The following is a 14,940-nucleotide window of genomic DNA, read 5'->3' as shown; positions in this document are numbered from 1 at the left end:
TTCTCATGATTGTGCACAGGATAAATGCTTTTTGGAGCCCTGTCAAGCCTGGAAGTTGTAATTACATGCTTTAGCCACTATGTCAAATTGGCTTCAAAGCATGGTGCACTTCATGAGGGCTTGCTTAGAAGAATCACGCAACCTGTTTCAGAGCTACTCACTCACAAGTTAGCAAGTTAGTGAATACGAGTCAGAGCTGTTCAACTTGAGTTGACGGCGGAGTATCGAGTCATCCCGTCACTCGCTTGTACCCGCTGAATCACTAATTCCACCCACTCCCAATCTTCCCTGATTCACACAATCAGGCAGTACTCAGTGGGACTGAGTACTGAGTTGAATCAAGCACCAAAGTGGTGATTTTTCTCACAGGGTTCGGTTAATATGGTAATTAATGTACGAGTTGCACAACAGTGACTCGTTGTAGGTAGGTGTCAGTGAACAAGTTAGTTACTGGAGACAAGGTCAGTTAAGTTTCATTCACATCTCTACAACCAATGGCATTAGGGGCCCAAAACCATAGAGACAGTAGGGAAGTCAACAAGTATCATGATATGGACTAACTAATGTTGGTTTTGGTGACTGGGTTTGTTGACAATAAGACAAATATAGAATACCATCAGTCTTTAGCATCAACCTAAGCAGGCCTATCCACATATTTGCCTGTAACCTGCATGCAGTTGCTTAGTAAAGCTCCATAACACCACAAACACATTCTCCAAGTGCCTGGTCATATCCCATACACCCCCTTTTGCCATGTTGTTGAAAGGCAAGCCTGAAAATATCCTTGGTCTCAGGTCTGGATATTAAGAGTGTTGATTAGATATATGAGTTTGCCATTTGCCCACGGAGCGTGGAGTTCTCTCCGACAGAACTGGGGACCATATGGCTGGTGAGAGATTTCCCCCCTCTCTTCCTCTTCGCGCAGCCTGACAGCTGGATGGCTGCTAACTGGGGACGAGGAGGCTTGGCAGCTGCAGCTGAGAGCAATGCTTTGATGCCGCTCACCCTTTTTCACTTCTCCCTCTCTCTCTTCCTCCTCCTCCTCCTCCTCCCTCCCTCTCTCTCTCTCTCTCTCTCTCACACACACACACACACACACATTGAGAAGAACCCACACGCCCACTATTTACCAGTAAACTTAAGTTAACTTTCCACAGGTTGGACCAGAGAGACAAAGGGCGATGGAGCTGAGCATTGAAAATCGATATTGAATTTCTAGTGGAATTTCCTTTTACTGGAAGTTTCAAACTAGTTGTAGATTTTTAGGCAGTTTTAACACCTCACAACTTTTGATGGAATGATGATTCTTATAGGGTGCTACAATGAGGACGAAAAAAGGATGAAAAATATATATTTTTTGCTTTCAAAGATGTGCGAATGTGCTGTTGAAAAGATGACACTGTGAGGGGACGGAAGGAGGGAGGGCACCCATGGGTGAGAGGTGCTGGTGGTGGTGGTGGTGCTGGTGATGTTGGGGGTGCGGGGGGAGGGGGGTTGCAGTAAGGTGGAGTAGAGAAGAGGAGGAAGAGGAGGAGGGTGAAAAGGCCTCTGGGAACACATTAAGATGTACAGCTGGCAAGTACAAAAAAAAAAAAAAGTCAGAGATTTTTGATTTTCTCCGTCTCCACTCATGTTCTGTTTTTTTGTTTTTTCCCCCTTTTTTGTACTTTGACTCAAAGGAATCTTTCATCATTTCTTAAACAAAAAAAAAGAAAAAAAAAGAAAGACTCCTTTGGATGTTTAGATGCAGATACCTGGATGCTTTGTGCAATATGAAAGAAAACTCCATTCTTTCAAATAAAAGTGTAACAGCAGGCAGGCGATTTTTTTCTTCTTCTTTTTTTTAATCTTAAATCTCATTTGCACTATGGTTTAACACATTTCTCTTTAATGAAAATGACTTTAAATACAGAGTATATGATGTTTTTAATTGAGTTCACTCGAGACAATAATGTCTTTCTTTGAAAGGAAGAAAATTTCTTTGTACAATAACAACCATTATACCAACTTTCCTCTGCTCTCCTGCCAAAGTGTTTTAAATCACTCTGATTACAAAACCATCAGCTTATGCTGCTTAAGTCCTGCACAAAAGGCTAAAATACAACATTACATGTTACTGTAGAGCTCCACTTAGGTTTAATAGATGTTATTCTAAACGTCTGTATACAGTAAGTTCAGTGATCCTTTCCCTTAAAACTCATTTTCAGTGATGCTTATCCTCCCTTCAACTACATTTACTATGTTCTCCACTTTCAAAGGCTCCATCTTTAAAGCACCATCTCTTAGACTACTCTATCAGATGATCTCTCTCTCTCTCTCTTTACGTCTATCCTTCCTTCCTCTTTTTACTCTTTTCATGCTCCCTCTTGTGTTCAGCCGCTGCCTGATTCCGGCTTGCCCACTCCTCTGTATCGCTTGCCCCCATGCCCTTCTCCTTTTTTTTTATTTGTCCTCCCTCCTCCCTCACTTCCTCCTCCTCTCACTCATTTGCCTTTACTGTACCCCCCTCCCCACTACCCTTGCACTATATCCATCTCACTCTCTCCTCCTTTCTTTTCCACCAGCCAGCTCCTCCCATGGCCCCCCCTTTCACTGAAGGCCCCCTGTTGCTGCCTGCTATCAACCAGCTCTGAACTGGTGAACATGGTGCAGGAGGAGAGGAGAGGAGAGGAGAGGAGAGGAGAGGAGAGGAGAGGAGAGGAGAGGAGAGGAGAGGAGAGGAGAGGAGAGGAGAGGAGAGGAGTAGGAAGAGGAGAGATGTATAAGAGCATGAGGACAGAGGAGAGAGGAGAGCAGAGTTTGGCTGGAGCCAAGAGGAGAGCAGCTGGGCACGGCTAACAGGGAATGATAATGACCTCAGAAATCTGCTGTTCGCTCCACAACAATAGGGTGCTCAGTCGCCTGGAAAATTGTGTTCATCAGCTAGCTCTGCTCACTTACTAATTGACATTGCCAAATATTTTAAGAACAATTGGAATGTGGCAGGGGGAGAGAGTGAAAAAAAAAAAAAAAAAAAAAACGAAAGCTCAGAGATCTTAATCCCTGGACTTAATTCCTCTCTCACTTTTCCACCCGTTCTGTTTCTCTCTCTCTCTTTCTCTCTCTCTCTATGTTTCTCCCACTATCTTTCTTTCTCTCTCTCTCTTTGTGATGAGGAGATAGCTACAACTAAGAAAGAAGCAGATTTTTCATGTCGCTTTCTGCTCTCATGTCAGCACCCTGATGTTGACACAAAAGGCTTTTTATGTGACCTGTCAATGGGGTTAAGAAGAGGAGATCGAGAGGAGGAGGGGGGCGGCAAAACTGGAGTATGACGGAGCGCGAGAGAGAGAGAGGGAGAGAGGGAGAGAACAAGAGAATGAGAGAGAGAGGAAGAAAAAAAAACTCAGAACAAGAGATTCCTCAGTCATGGTATCACATGTCTGGCCCTCCATTTTTAATGAGGCAAAGGTCAATGTATTCTCTTGCTCTTTCACGCACAGGAGGAACCCCAATCATGCCCAAGTTAACTTGTTCAAACAATGCCCCCCCTCCTCCTCTCCTCCTTCTCATCTCCTCCTCTATTCCTCTCCTCCATCACCCAACTCTGCACAACCACCAACCCCCTTCCCCTCCACCTCCCGCGCCGCCCAACCCCAACCCCAACCCCAACCCCAACCCCAACCCCGGCCACCTACCATCCAGTGCCATCCATTTGCATTCCCTGACCGAGAGCCCTGCCTCATTTCACAGGAATCCCGCATTGACGGAATCAGACAGCTGTCACCAGACAGAGAAAGGGAACTTGGCGTTCACCCTCTTTGGGCTTCTACCCCCCCACCCACCCCCTCAACCTCCTCCTCTCCCTATCCCTATCCCTTCAACCCCTCTGTTTAAGCACACACATAAACAATCAAAAGAAGAGAAACTGTTTAGCCAGTGTCGAGTTTCGCCCGCTACTTTTTTTTTTCGACTTGAAGGGAAGGAACAGACGCTTGTTTTAGTCCGGATGGATGTGTGCTTTTTTTTTTGTTGTTGTTTCTTAAATATGTGCATCATGGGGGTTGCAGGCTGGGTAAACACACTCCAACGTTAGCACAAGTTGTGACTGTGAAGTTAATTTATGTCTTTCTTTCTCTGTCACTTCCCTTTTTTTAAGGCTTTCCCCCAGTTACTTTCCAGTTCTGTTCAATCAACTCGACTTTCTCCTGCATTTCAAATAAAATTGAAAAAAAAAAAACTGGTACTCACGAGTCACCTTCGCTCTCTCTCTCTATCCTCACTCACTTTTAGCAATGACACCGGAGAAGATAGCTTGTTGATGTATTAAGAATATTAATATGCAAACAGCCTACCTGACGGAGTAAGGCAGCCTTCTGTTATGGAAAGATAAATATTATGTTTTAATTATAAAAACATAAAACAGAAATGGGGAAGACAGAAGAAGATGGAGGGTGTGTGTATGTGTGTGAATATATATGTGTGTGTGCCAGAGAAGCTTGTTCCAGGAGAAAGGTAAGCTATGTTTTGGCAAAGATTTGGAGTTGAAAAGAGTGGATGGCATAATGTGATGCTGTTTACTGAGGAATGTGATGCCCTGTCATCTCTCTCTTCTTTCTCTCCCCCCCTCACTCACTCACTCTCCGCTCAGTCTCTCCCTTCTGGATTGCCCGTGTCATTTTTTCATCGCCTCTCCTTCACTTCACTCTCTCAACAGTCCATTTTTTCCCCTCTTTTCTTTTCCTTTTTTTTTCCTCTCCCCCCTCCCTCCGACTTGTTCCTGGCTTCATAACCAAGCAGGGAATCCTAACGTGATCATTAAGACATAAAACGGACTGATAAATGTTTCATAAGGACAAGGCTAGCCACTGATAGCCACCCAGGAATACCGCGGAGCAAACCCGAGCTTCTCAAAAGTCCTTTCCCTCGATCAAACACGCTTCGTTCGGAATACAATTGGAATTTTAAAATATCTAAAAAGCCTCGGCTAATTCCCACCATGGGTAATATTTACAAATTGAGTCTGAGAGAGACGGGGTTGGAGAAAGAGTGAGAGAGAGAGACAGTGAGAGAGAGCAAGAAAGGAAGAGAGAAATCAAATGAACTGTGGCAAGGAAAAAGAGAAAGAACAGAGAAATAAATTGGCCTTTTATATTGTGCAAGCGTGTACAAAAATACTAAGTCTGCATTTATCCGAGACATGTCAATCAGCGCAGCACACTGACAATTAGTGCGTTTGAATAGAACTTTTATCATTTACCAGACACCAGAGTCCTGACCTACTGTACAAAAATACAGCTCGGGGAATGAATGTGCCTGTAACACAATGACTGTCTATTTAAGTTTGGTGACACATAAAAAATACAGATATGACAGGCCAGACTCCTTCAAATGAGTGGGGGGTAGAAAGCTCAGGTTTTGTAACCACTGAGTTCTCTGATTATAGAGAAAAGAAGAATAATGTGAGGATGGGGTGGTGGGGTGGAGGGTGGTGGGGTGGAGGGGAGTGGGGGGGGGGAGTAGTAGAAAAACGGATGTCAATTACAAAGAAAAAGTAATTTATGCAGAGGGGAGAGAGTGAAAAAAATGAGAGGCGTAATTCATTATTTTTTAATGCACATAGTTTTACACACGTATATTATATGGTGCACACTGGCCTCGTTTCAAAGGGTTGGTGGCGGCGCGAGGTGACGAAGGAGCAAAATATGGCAGACAGTGAAGAGATATATTACTTCTTCTAGGAATCAGCAGCTACTACGGGTCAGCTTCAGCCCTGTTAACTCACTGAGATTTAAGTGAACAGGTTTTATGGTTCTAGCCTATTGACTTTTTATAGAACATGCTTGTTTTTTATGTATTTATTTATTTATATCAGGGCCTGATTAACCCATGAGGGGGCGCAGGGAAAAATAAACTCGAGCCCTACCACCCACATTACTCTCACCAATATGCCCAGGGACCCAGTGACCAACCACGGTTCCTACACTGGAACGCTGCCCTTCTATTTTTTGGTTGGTAATCTAGCATTGAAAATAACTATTGTACTGTATGCAGTACAATAGTGTAATTAAAATTGTAAGGTCAGCTATTGAAATCACCTGTTCTAGATAATATAGATAGGCTTAAAAAAAGCTTTTTCTCTTCGCTCAATCACAAGCCAGACATGTTTTTTGAGTTGGTCCAAGTGTGTCTCCGAAAAATGCAAATGCATTTAGTCATAAACATAATACCACCTGAGTTACGGTTTGTTGAAATAATGAAATGTGTTTATTACAGTTGAAATGAAACCATAATCTCTTAGTAACATACAGTACGATACGATACGATACGATACAGTATGATACGGTACGATACGGTACTGTACGATACGATATGATGTGGTACGACACCATGTGGTACGATACGATACGAAATGGTACGATACAATACAATACAATAGATACAATACGATACGATACGATACGGTACGATACGAACCCCTGGTATCAGCATCCTGTATTGTGTTCGCCAGCCATCCACCTCCATCTCCTCCCTCCAATCCCAGAGCGGTACATAAATGTCCCCGATTCTTTTGAAAAAACATCGCCTGTGAACATAATCCAGGCGGCAATTACATTTCTCAGTGCAGTGTCATGAAAAACAAGTAGTATGTAAACCTAATTTCTAAGAGACCAAGTTGGTTGATCACATGTCAAAAGATATCAAGCCTTCTTTCCAAATTGGCAGAATAAGGCATAATTGCACTGCAAATTGAAAGATTTTAATTGGACTATCTCTAATATCTTTATCTTTGACTCCTCTCACTGATGTTTACCTCAGTTGAGACTGCATTCAGAGATCAGGCCTGCCTTCTGGACTTATTTACCAAACTAAAACAAGTTTAATCTAGACTTTCACTGTATATGAACAGCATGCCAAGGCGAATAACTGCATGTTAGTTGATTTTAGCTGTTTGATTAATGTCCAATTTACTTGAACACCTTTATTGTTATGGTTTATATGCTTTCCTCACATAAATATAGTTGTATTTAATCAAATTACCACAAGCTAGTTGACAACCCTCAGAAAACACTGGAGGCTGTACAAGTAATGGTATGCAAATATATACAGGTCCTACTTTAGATAAATCTTACAGGATGTCTTTACTTCTCTGGTTTTTCACTAATATTTTCTTTGAGTTAACATTTTTAGAGCCAGGATGCAGAAAACTTGTCCTGGCATTGAGTGGTACTTTTATTTTTCTGAAGAAATGTTGACATATAGAATGTATTTACACCCTAATTGTCTTCTTGATGTATCATAGTGAAATAGTATCCTTCCTTAATGGTCTTCCCTTGTCATTTTGCCAGTATTGACTACTCATTGAATAATATTAGCTGATAAAAGCTAGCTAGATCAAGTAGGCTGGATCTTGGTCAACTCTACTTTATTCCTGTTTTAATGACACAGTAATTACACTGTAACAGTTTGTCTGTATGTGTAATTACGCCCCCATTGTAACGACGCAATTAGATGAATATCCACGCTTTATAACCTTAGGCGTCAAGTCGGCAAATCCAATTTCAATTTGTATGGAGCGAGCATTTTGCCTGCTTGTTTGAGCCGCGGTAAAGACCCAGGGATATGCAGGCTAATCCTCGCCATGTTAAAACGCTGTTCCTCTTAAAAAAAAAAAAAAATGTAGACATGGGGGATTCTCTGGAAAGAGAGAAAGAAAAAAAAAAGAAACCGGGGGAGTATACAGAGTGTTTTACAGCCAGGAGCCAAGAGGTGGGAGTGTGGGGAGGGGCGGGGGGGTTTAGGGGTAGTGGTAGTGGGGGGGTTGCGGAGGTACTTGTAAGGAGGACTTGTGCTGCTTTAGGCCTTGCACGCATGCAGCAAAGCCTATTTCTTACACATTCAGCTACACTTTGCCTGTACAGTGGCAGCAGAATGGGGAGATGACATCGTGCGAAATGAGGATTTTCAATGGTTGGTTATTTGCATGGAAGAGCTGCCAAAAGAAGACCCTGCTTTCCACATAGCGCCGTGCTTTTTCAGATGCATGATGACTTACATTCAAGTCGGGTCTACCTGTTGCTGAACCTCACAGAACACAGTACACACTGTTTCTCTACACACAGTCATCTTTGAGACTCGCAGGAAACAATGATGCCGAAACGAAGTCAACCCAAGGATAACCTAACCAAAAAATACAATTAAAAACAAAAGATGATGATGATGATGATGATGATGGTGAAGATGATGATGGGCGTAAATTTAATTACTTCTTTTGTTTTTTTGAAATAAATAAAAGAGTTTTATTGAATCAGAAACATGTTCAAGGTTAGCTGCCGAGCTACGCTGCAATGAGGAAGGTCTTTAAAAGGACATTTCTGACAGAAGCCTTTGTTTTTCTACACTTTTTTCATCCTCACTCCTCTCTTTCTTTCTTTCTTTTTTTTTTCCTTCACTCATTGCTTTTAAACAAGTGCCGTCTCAAAGACAAAAGCGGCGGAGTTGACCTTCTTTCACAGTTGAGATGTTATTGTTGATTACTATAATTCAAGTTTAACTCAAAATTGCTGTGGGTAGGTGGTGGGGCAGAGGCTCCCACGTATAAACGCGAGCGCACATGTGCAGGTGCGCACACACACATACACACACACACATGCTGTCTTACAGAGAATTACAAGCCCTCCTTTTTCGCTCAGTAAAAGCTGAAAAGTCTGAGATATTAAGATAAAAACAATAGTACAGTGACCACATCCTGTTCGCTCCGGAAGAGGAGTGAAATGCACACGTACAGTAAAGCACATACCTTACACGCACACTCTCTCTCATGCACGCACACGCAGGCACGCACAACAAACATGCATGCAGAGGAGAAGTATGACACCTTTCTCCACATGAGACTCAGACACATTTTTTCTCACACATCAAAGCTTCTAATTTGAGAGTCCCACGAGCTCCAAATGTGAATCACATTGTCTAAGTTGTGAAGAAAGACAAGTTTCGCTTCTTCTGATTAAAAAACAGGAAGTAGCAAAACAAGCATATTTAACATTTTTTAACATCGAATCTGTTTATACCTCTCACCTTTTTTTTTTTTTTTCAGTTTTCCTCCCTGCATCCTTTCTCTATTGAGATCAGTGCATGCCTAATCATTTTTTTTTCTTTTTATTCCTTTTCTTCTCTGCAAATCTATTTTCCACCTTTGCCATGCTCTGTAGCAGTAAGCTTACAGTTGTGACATCCTATTCTGCCGAGTGCGCTCAACAAAGCTCGACAATGACAATGGGAGGAGAGCCTTTCAGATGTGACGGTGGCAGATTTACAGGAACCTTCAATAGCGCCACTGTATCAAGCAGTGTAACCTCTGAGTGCACTGAGAACTGGGCTCAGGGTTAGATATACCACCTGTAAAAAAAAAACCACAAACACACACACACACGCTTAGACACTTAACACTTCGACTGTCAGACAGAGACAACAGGAAGGGCAACATTAAGGTCATGCGGGCCAGCAGGCTTTTTTTCCTCTTGCAAAGTCGCTGATAAACTATTTTAATTTTTTCTTTAATCCTTCCCTCCTTCCTTAAAGATGATACCCGAGGGAGGAAGATTTAACCGCTGAACTACACTTAATGCATTTCTTTGTGCTTTGTCAACATGTGGTGGTAAACACTATTGGTTTTATTTGACAAGTATTATTTTAATTTGATTTTTTTTTTCTTTCTCTTTTTTCTTTTTGGTATACTGCACACTGGATGTTAATACAGTACTTCTAAAGTTGTTGTTGAAACGCCACAAGCTGTACTCATCAGATTCAAAGTGCTTGAGTCAAAAGAGACAGACAGAGGGAGAGAGAGAGAGAGAGAGAAAGAGAGAGAGAGAGAGAGAGAGAGAGAGAGAGAGGGAGAAACTTCCAGCATTAAAATTCAGAAGATAATTACATCCGCTACACCCCCACGCTGTTGAGAAAGTGTTATGTTTAATAGTCTCTATAAAGAAAATAGGTTTTTATCTCGCTCTCATTTTCATTAATTCCTAATTGGGGTGGGGGGTTGTCTGTTATTATTTCTTAGATTAAAATAAACATAGCCTGTCCCATGTTCAAACCCATCACACTACACGGGCATGATAAGGACTTCATGCCTCTGTGAATAAATAAACAATTTCGTCTCCACTGGTGGAATTAAGTTGCTTACAGCCTTAAGCTAAGCCACTCTGATTTATATTTATATTTATTTATATTTTTTTTCTCTCTCTCAAAAGACTTAAAAGCACATCCCTGCTTTTGCAAATGAAGTTCGCCAGTTTTTTTTTTTTTTTGACCTGCTTTATATGTATATCTTTAATTAGTGTCTTGTTTAGCTTAAACCGACTGATTATCGCATAGTCGTGACCTAATTACCGCGCGCGCTTCTTAACTCCGGCGTAGTGCCCTGAGGAGCAAGCGAAAGTTACCTTTAAAAACTTGTGTAATCATTAGCAACGAGCCTCCCTTAATCCCACTAAACATACACTTATCTAGCCCCGGCCCGGCCTGTGTTTGCTGGGTAGGGAGAGGAGAGGGGAGGGGAGGATGGGGGGGGGGGGGTTTGTGTGGTTGTCTCCGACGTGTTTATTAAAGACATTTATTAATCGCTGTGGTTAAAACGAGTTGGTCCCTGTGCTCCCCAGTCTTTACTCATGCTCCATAGGGATTATAGGCTGCTAACCTCCAAACATGGATACAATGGTGTGGCAGGTTTCTCCCTGGACTGTGTTTTCTGGAGACTTCTGTTTGACTTAATGTGAATGGTGGCGACAACACAGCAGTGCCAAGAGGAAACGTGTCACCATGTCCTGCATAAGAACTTAAGAGGAAGCCATCCCTGCACAATGTATAGATTTGTCTGTGTGTGTGTGTCTGTGTAAGTATTCTATACTGTATAAGCAAACCTTCTCTGAGAGGGTGTGTGATGGGTATTTGAACAGAGGCGTCAAGCATTTGAGTTATGTGAGGAATTTGTGGCTTTGACTCGTCAGTTGGTATTTGAGTTATTTTCCATTCCCTTTTAAAGAGATAGACTTGACACATTGACATATACACACATATCTATATACACTTAAAGTGATTCTCAGTGGAAACTTTGTAATTTAAGGCAGTAACATTGAATTAAAGAAAGAAACATAATTCCTAAGTGTATGTCATGAGATAAAATTTAGATCCCTTTATCCAAGGACTGACCGAAAAACACAAGTGGCCATCACTCATTCTAGGTTCTTTTTCTTACCTGAAGATGGTGAGGAGGGATGTGGGCTGTCATCCTGGACGCTTCCAGTCTGGGAGTGTCCTCCTCCGGCTCCGCTCTCCTCCGTCACATTGGATGATCCGGGGGTGGTGGAGCGGCTGATGGACTGGGATTCGGGATCGCTGGCTGACCCGCGGCGTTCGTCCAGACTCTGTTGTTGGATCGCTTCCTCCATGACTCTCCTGTCTTTGCCGTGGACGCGCGAGTGGACGACCATCTGATGGTAGGTTCTGAAGACCCGGCCGCAGTCAGGGCACTCTGAGGGCTTCTCCTTCAGGCTGGGGAGGCTGTAGTCAATGTTGGGGCTCCCCAAGCCAGCCAGGCCACCAGGAGTCTCTACGCCGCCATGGTGAGACATCAAGTCACGGTGACTGTCAAAGCCTCTTCCATCTTCCTTCATGGACATTGGGGCACCACTTGCAGCTTTGGATCCCTGCAAGGCCTCAGAGAGCTGCTTCTGCTTGGAGTTATCAGTGGAAGTAATCAGAGAGTAGTCTTGTTTCTCCTTTGAGAAGGATGCCATGGCACCGGCACCACTCATCTCATCTTCTTGCCCAGGGATTATATGGTGCTGGTGTTGTTGCTGCTGCTCCTTAGGCATGAAAGCCCTGTCCATAGCCATGCCACGAGCCATTATCTGCCAGGCTTGGTAGCTATTGAGGGAATCCATCTCTGCCACTTTCGCAGCTGCCTGGAGGCGCTCCATGCAGCTCGACTTGAGTGGTGGCACGAGGTTGAGACAGCCCAGGAGTGAGCGCTTCTCATTTTCGCCCAGCCCGTGGCCCATACCTGCTGCCATTGGCCCCAATAGCTTCCCTAACATCTCCTTTTCTTTCATGGCTATCCCTGCTTTAGCCAACATTTGGTGCTGCTCACTCAGGCCCTGTTTGTCTGGTGAAAGGAAGCCTCCCTGAAGACAGGAGATGTAGCGAGAGTAAAGGTTGGCGTGAGCTTCCTGCGCCAGGTTGCTCATGCTGTTGACGTTAGCCATGTCCTGCTCGCTGGGCGGGGGTGGCTTGTTCTTTATGGCCAGCTTATTCAGATGCACCTTCATATGATTCTTGAGGAACCACGGTTCCTTGAAGCGGCGGCCACAGATTTGGCAGCAGTGTTCAAAGGAGTCCTTGTGCTTGCGCATGTGGCCCTTGAGGAACCAGGCTTGGCTGAAAACCTGGCCACACACATCACAGCGGAATTCAGTGGCCGGTTGATTGCCGCCGGCACCACCGGCACCCTGGCCCTGTGTGTTCTCAGCTGTAATATGGGCCTTCTCCACATGACTTATCAGGTCCTCTTCGTGGGAGGCAGCAAACTCGCACAGTGTACATTTGTAGGGTTTGTGGAGTATGCGGATGTGGCGGTCCAGCTCCTCGCGCTTCTTGAACTTCCCTTTGCAGAAGGTGCAGCGGAAGCCCGTGGTCGGGTTCAGGGACTGTTCATCTTGGGTGCCAGTCGGTTTGGGTGAAGAAGAAGGCTGGGAAATTGTTTCTTGAGTGGCAAGGCTCGACGGGGGAAGGAGGGCGCAGGCGGAGCTCAGTTGCGGCTGTTGGGTGTTAGCGCTGCTGTTGAGACTCAGATGGGGCGTCTGAGGTGTCTGGAGAAGACTTCCGCTCCCTCTCATCTGCTTGTCCCTCAGGATGGCCCTCTCCTCTAGCTCGTGGAGCAGCCTGTTCTCCTCGCGGACGCGACCGCGCCCCTTACCGAGGTTCCCCAGCTTGTGGGTGCGGAGGTGGATCTTCAAGTTGCCTTTCTGAGCTGCTCGGTGATCGCAGTATGGACACTTGAAGGGCTTCTCTCCTGTGTGTGTGCGCATGTGCAGCGACAGGATGCTGTTAAAACGGAAGCGCTTGCCGCACAGTGGGCACGGATACTTCCTGTTCTTGCGGGCGTCATCTTCGATATCGTTCATCTGGGACATGATGCCCAAGTTCTGGCCGTTGAGAAACTGCTGCAGATCAACACGACCGTTCAACCCACTTAGAGCTCCCGCATCAATGTCTCGGTTGAGCTGATTGGCTAATAGGGCCATCTGACTGCTGATAGGTTGACTGGCCAGGGCTGCGTGGTGGGTCTTTTCATCCAAAGGCGTGGCTGCCTTCTCTTCGGGAATCTGCTGAGGGCGATGTAGGTCAGGAAAGGCGTGTCCTAGCTGGGCAGTAAGCTGGTGAAGTTTTTGACTGATAGGGTAGCGGCCATTTAACACTGCACTGCTCAGATGGGCATCAGCGTCAGTCACCGCCGACGACACACCAAGGCACAAACTAGAGTCCTCCATCCTGTAACAAACAGACAGAGACAAATGCAAAAAAGGAGATGATTTTAATTTCTACACATTACAATGCTGAAGGTTTCTTGGATCAGTATCTAACATTAGAAAATGATGGAGGTGTTAGAAAATATTAAAAAAGTTCCTTATGCCATGTGCAAGTGATGGTACACTCCTCAGGTTTGCTTTCTGGATTATAAATAGAATACTACTCAACCACATGTTCAGAGCTAATGTGTTACTTCATTTAGAGAAACAACACCTGTGCTGCGTCACCCAGTACTGGGAAATAAAATGTATTGTCTTTGATTTCGCACAGCACTGTGTGTGAATTGTCAGCACCGAGGGCCTGGAGAAATGCTGTGACTCCTCAGAACTTTTTTCAAAATGTAACACCATTTTGGATGGAATAATTACTCTGTAAACACAGTGAGCAGTGTATAATTAAGCTACTTGTGCCCATCCTATCAGAATTCCTCCAATTACACGCCTTAATGAAACGGAGCAACGGCATTGTCAGGAAGCCACCGCAATACTACAATTATGATATTAACAATAGCACTTAAAACCAAGGGGTTACTCCAGTAAACACAACACTCTTATCTTGGTGCACGACACTTGTCTTGGCGCAATATTCTATTAAAGAGCTACACTACATTTGATGTGAATCACTTTGTTCTCCCTCTGCCTCCTTCCAATCCCCCCAACTCTCTCCCAGTAGCGTCTTTGTCTCTCAACCTAACTCCTTTACAGTTTCCAGGTTGGAGAAAACAACAGTTGGTCATGTTGAAAGAGTTCCCTATTCATTAAAAAGTGTTGTTTGTTCTATTTGTTCTATTACCTTCTTCATAATAGATATTTGTTTCTATTTATTCCTAGGTTACTGTAATGCTGTAAACAGAAGTTTTAATTTATACTGAGCAATTTATCCTATCAGTGATGAGTTTTCATTTCATATGTGTAACATCAGTGAATAAACAAAAAAAAAGAAAAGAACAACACTTGTTTTAATACAGATCCATCTGCTCTCCAGATGGAGAGGTATAAACATCTATCTGCACACTTCCTCTGGCTGCTGGCAAGGGTCAAACCCTCAGAAACAATAACCACGGTTCTGCTTTGGTCAACAAAATATTGTATAATATCTCATTAAGCTGATTAGTATGCTGCCTGGTAACAGTGGCAGCCATCGTGCTATAACGCATGATTATAATCATCAAAAAATCCTTTCATGGAGAGGCGGTGTAAAGCACTGGCATTAGGTAAGTTCACTTTTAAGAGAAAGTGGGATAATTTTAGGGAGCTTATGGAGCCACTCTGGCAGCAGTGGGGAACACTCACATTAAATATGTTCATAACAACCTTTACAGGCATGAAGGGCAACTAAGGTTCCACCGCAGCCTTTCTCTCCACCTAC

General features: G+C 43.9%; 1 protein-coding gene across 1 annotated transcript in view; it reads right to left on the bottom strand.

Annotated features, from left to right (window-relative positions):
- Positions 1–13,532, bottom strand: part of znf536 (zinc finger protein 536) — a 99,765-nt gene extending 86,233 nt beyond the window's left edge. Inside the window, exon 1 of the mRNA XM_053318690.1 lies at positions 11,240–13,532. Within this exon, the coding sequence (XP_053174665.1) occupies positions 11,240–13,532 (2,293 nt within the window). The remainder of the gene's footprint in view (positions 1–11,239) is intronic.
- Between the last annotated feature and the right edge of the window lie 1,408 nt (positions 13,533–14,940).

Source organism: Scomber japonicus, chromosome 1 (genome assembly GCF_027409825.1).
Source record: "Scomber japonicus isolate fScoJap1 chromosome 1, fScoJap1.pri, whole genome shotgun sequence".
NCBI lineage: Eukaryota > Metazoa > Chordata > Actinopteri > Scombriformes > Scombridae > Scomber > Scomber japonicus.
The sequence above is the reverse complement of the archived record's forward strand: the minus strand, read 5'-3'. Positions and strand labels throughout refer to the sequence as shown.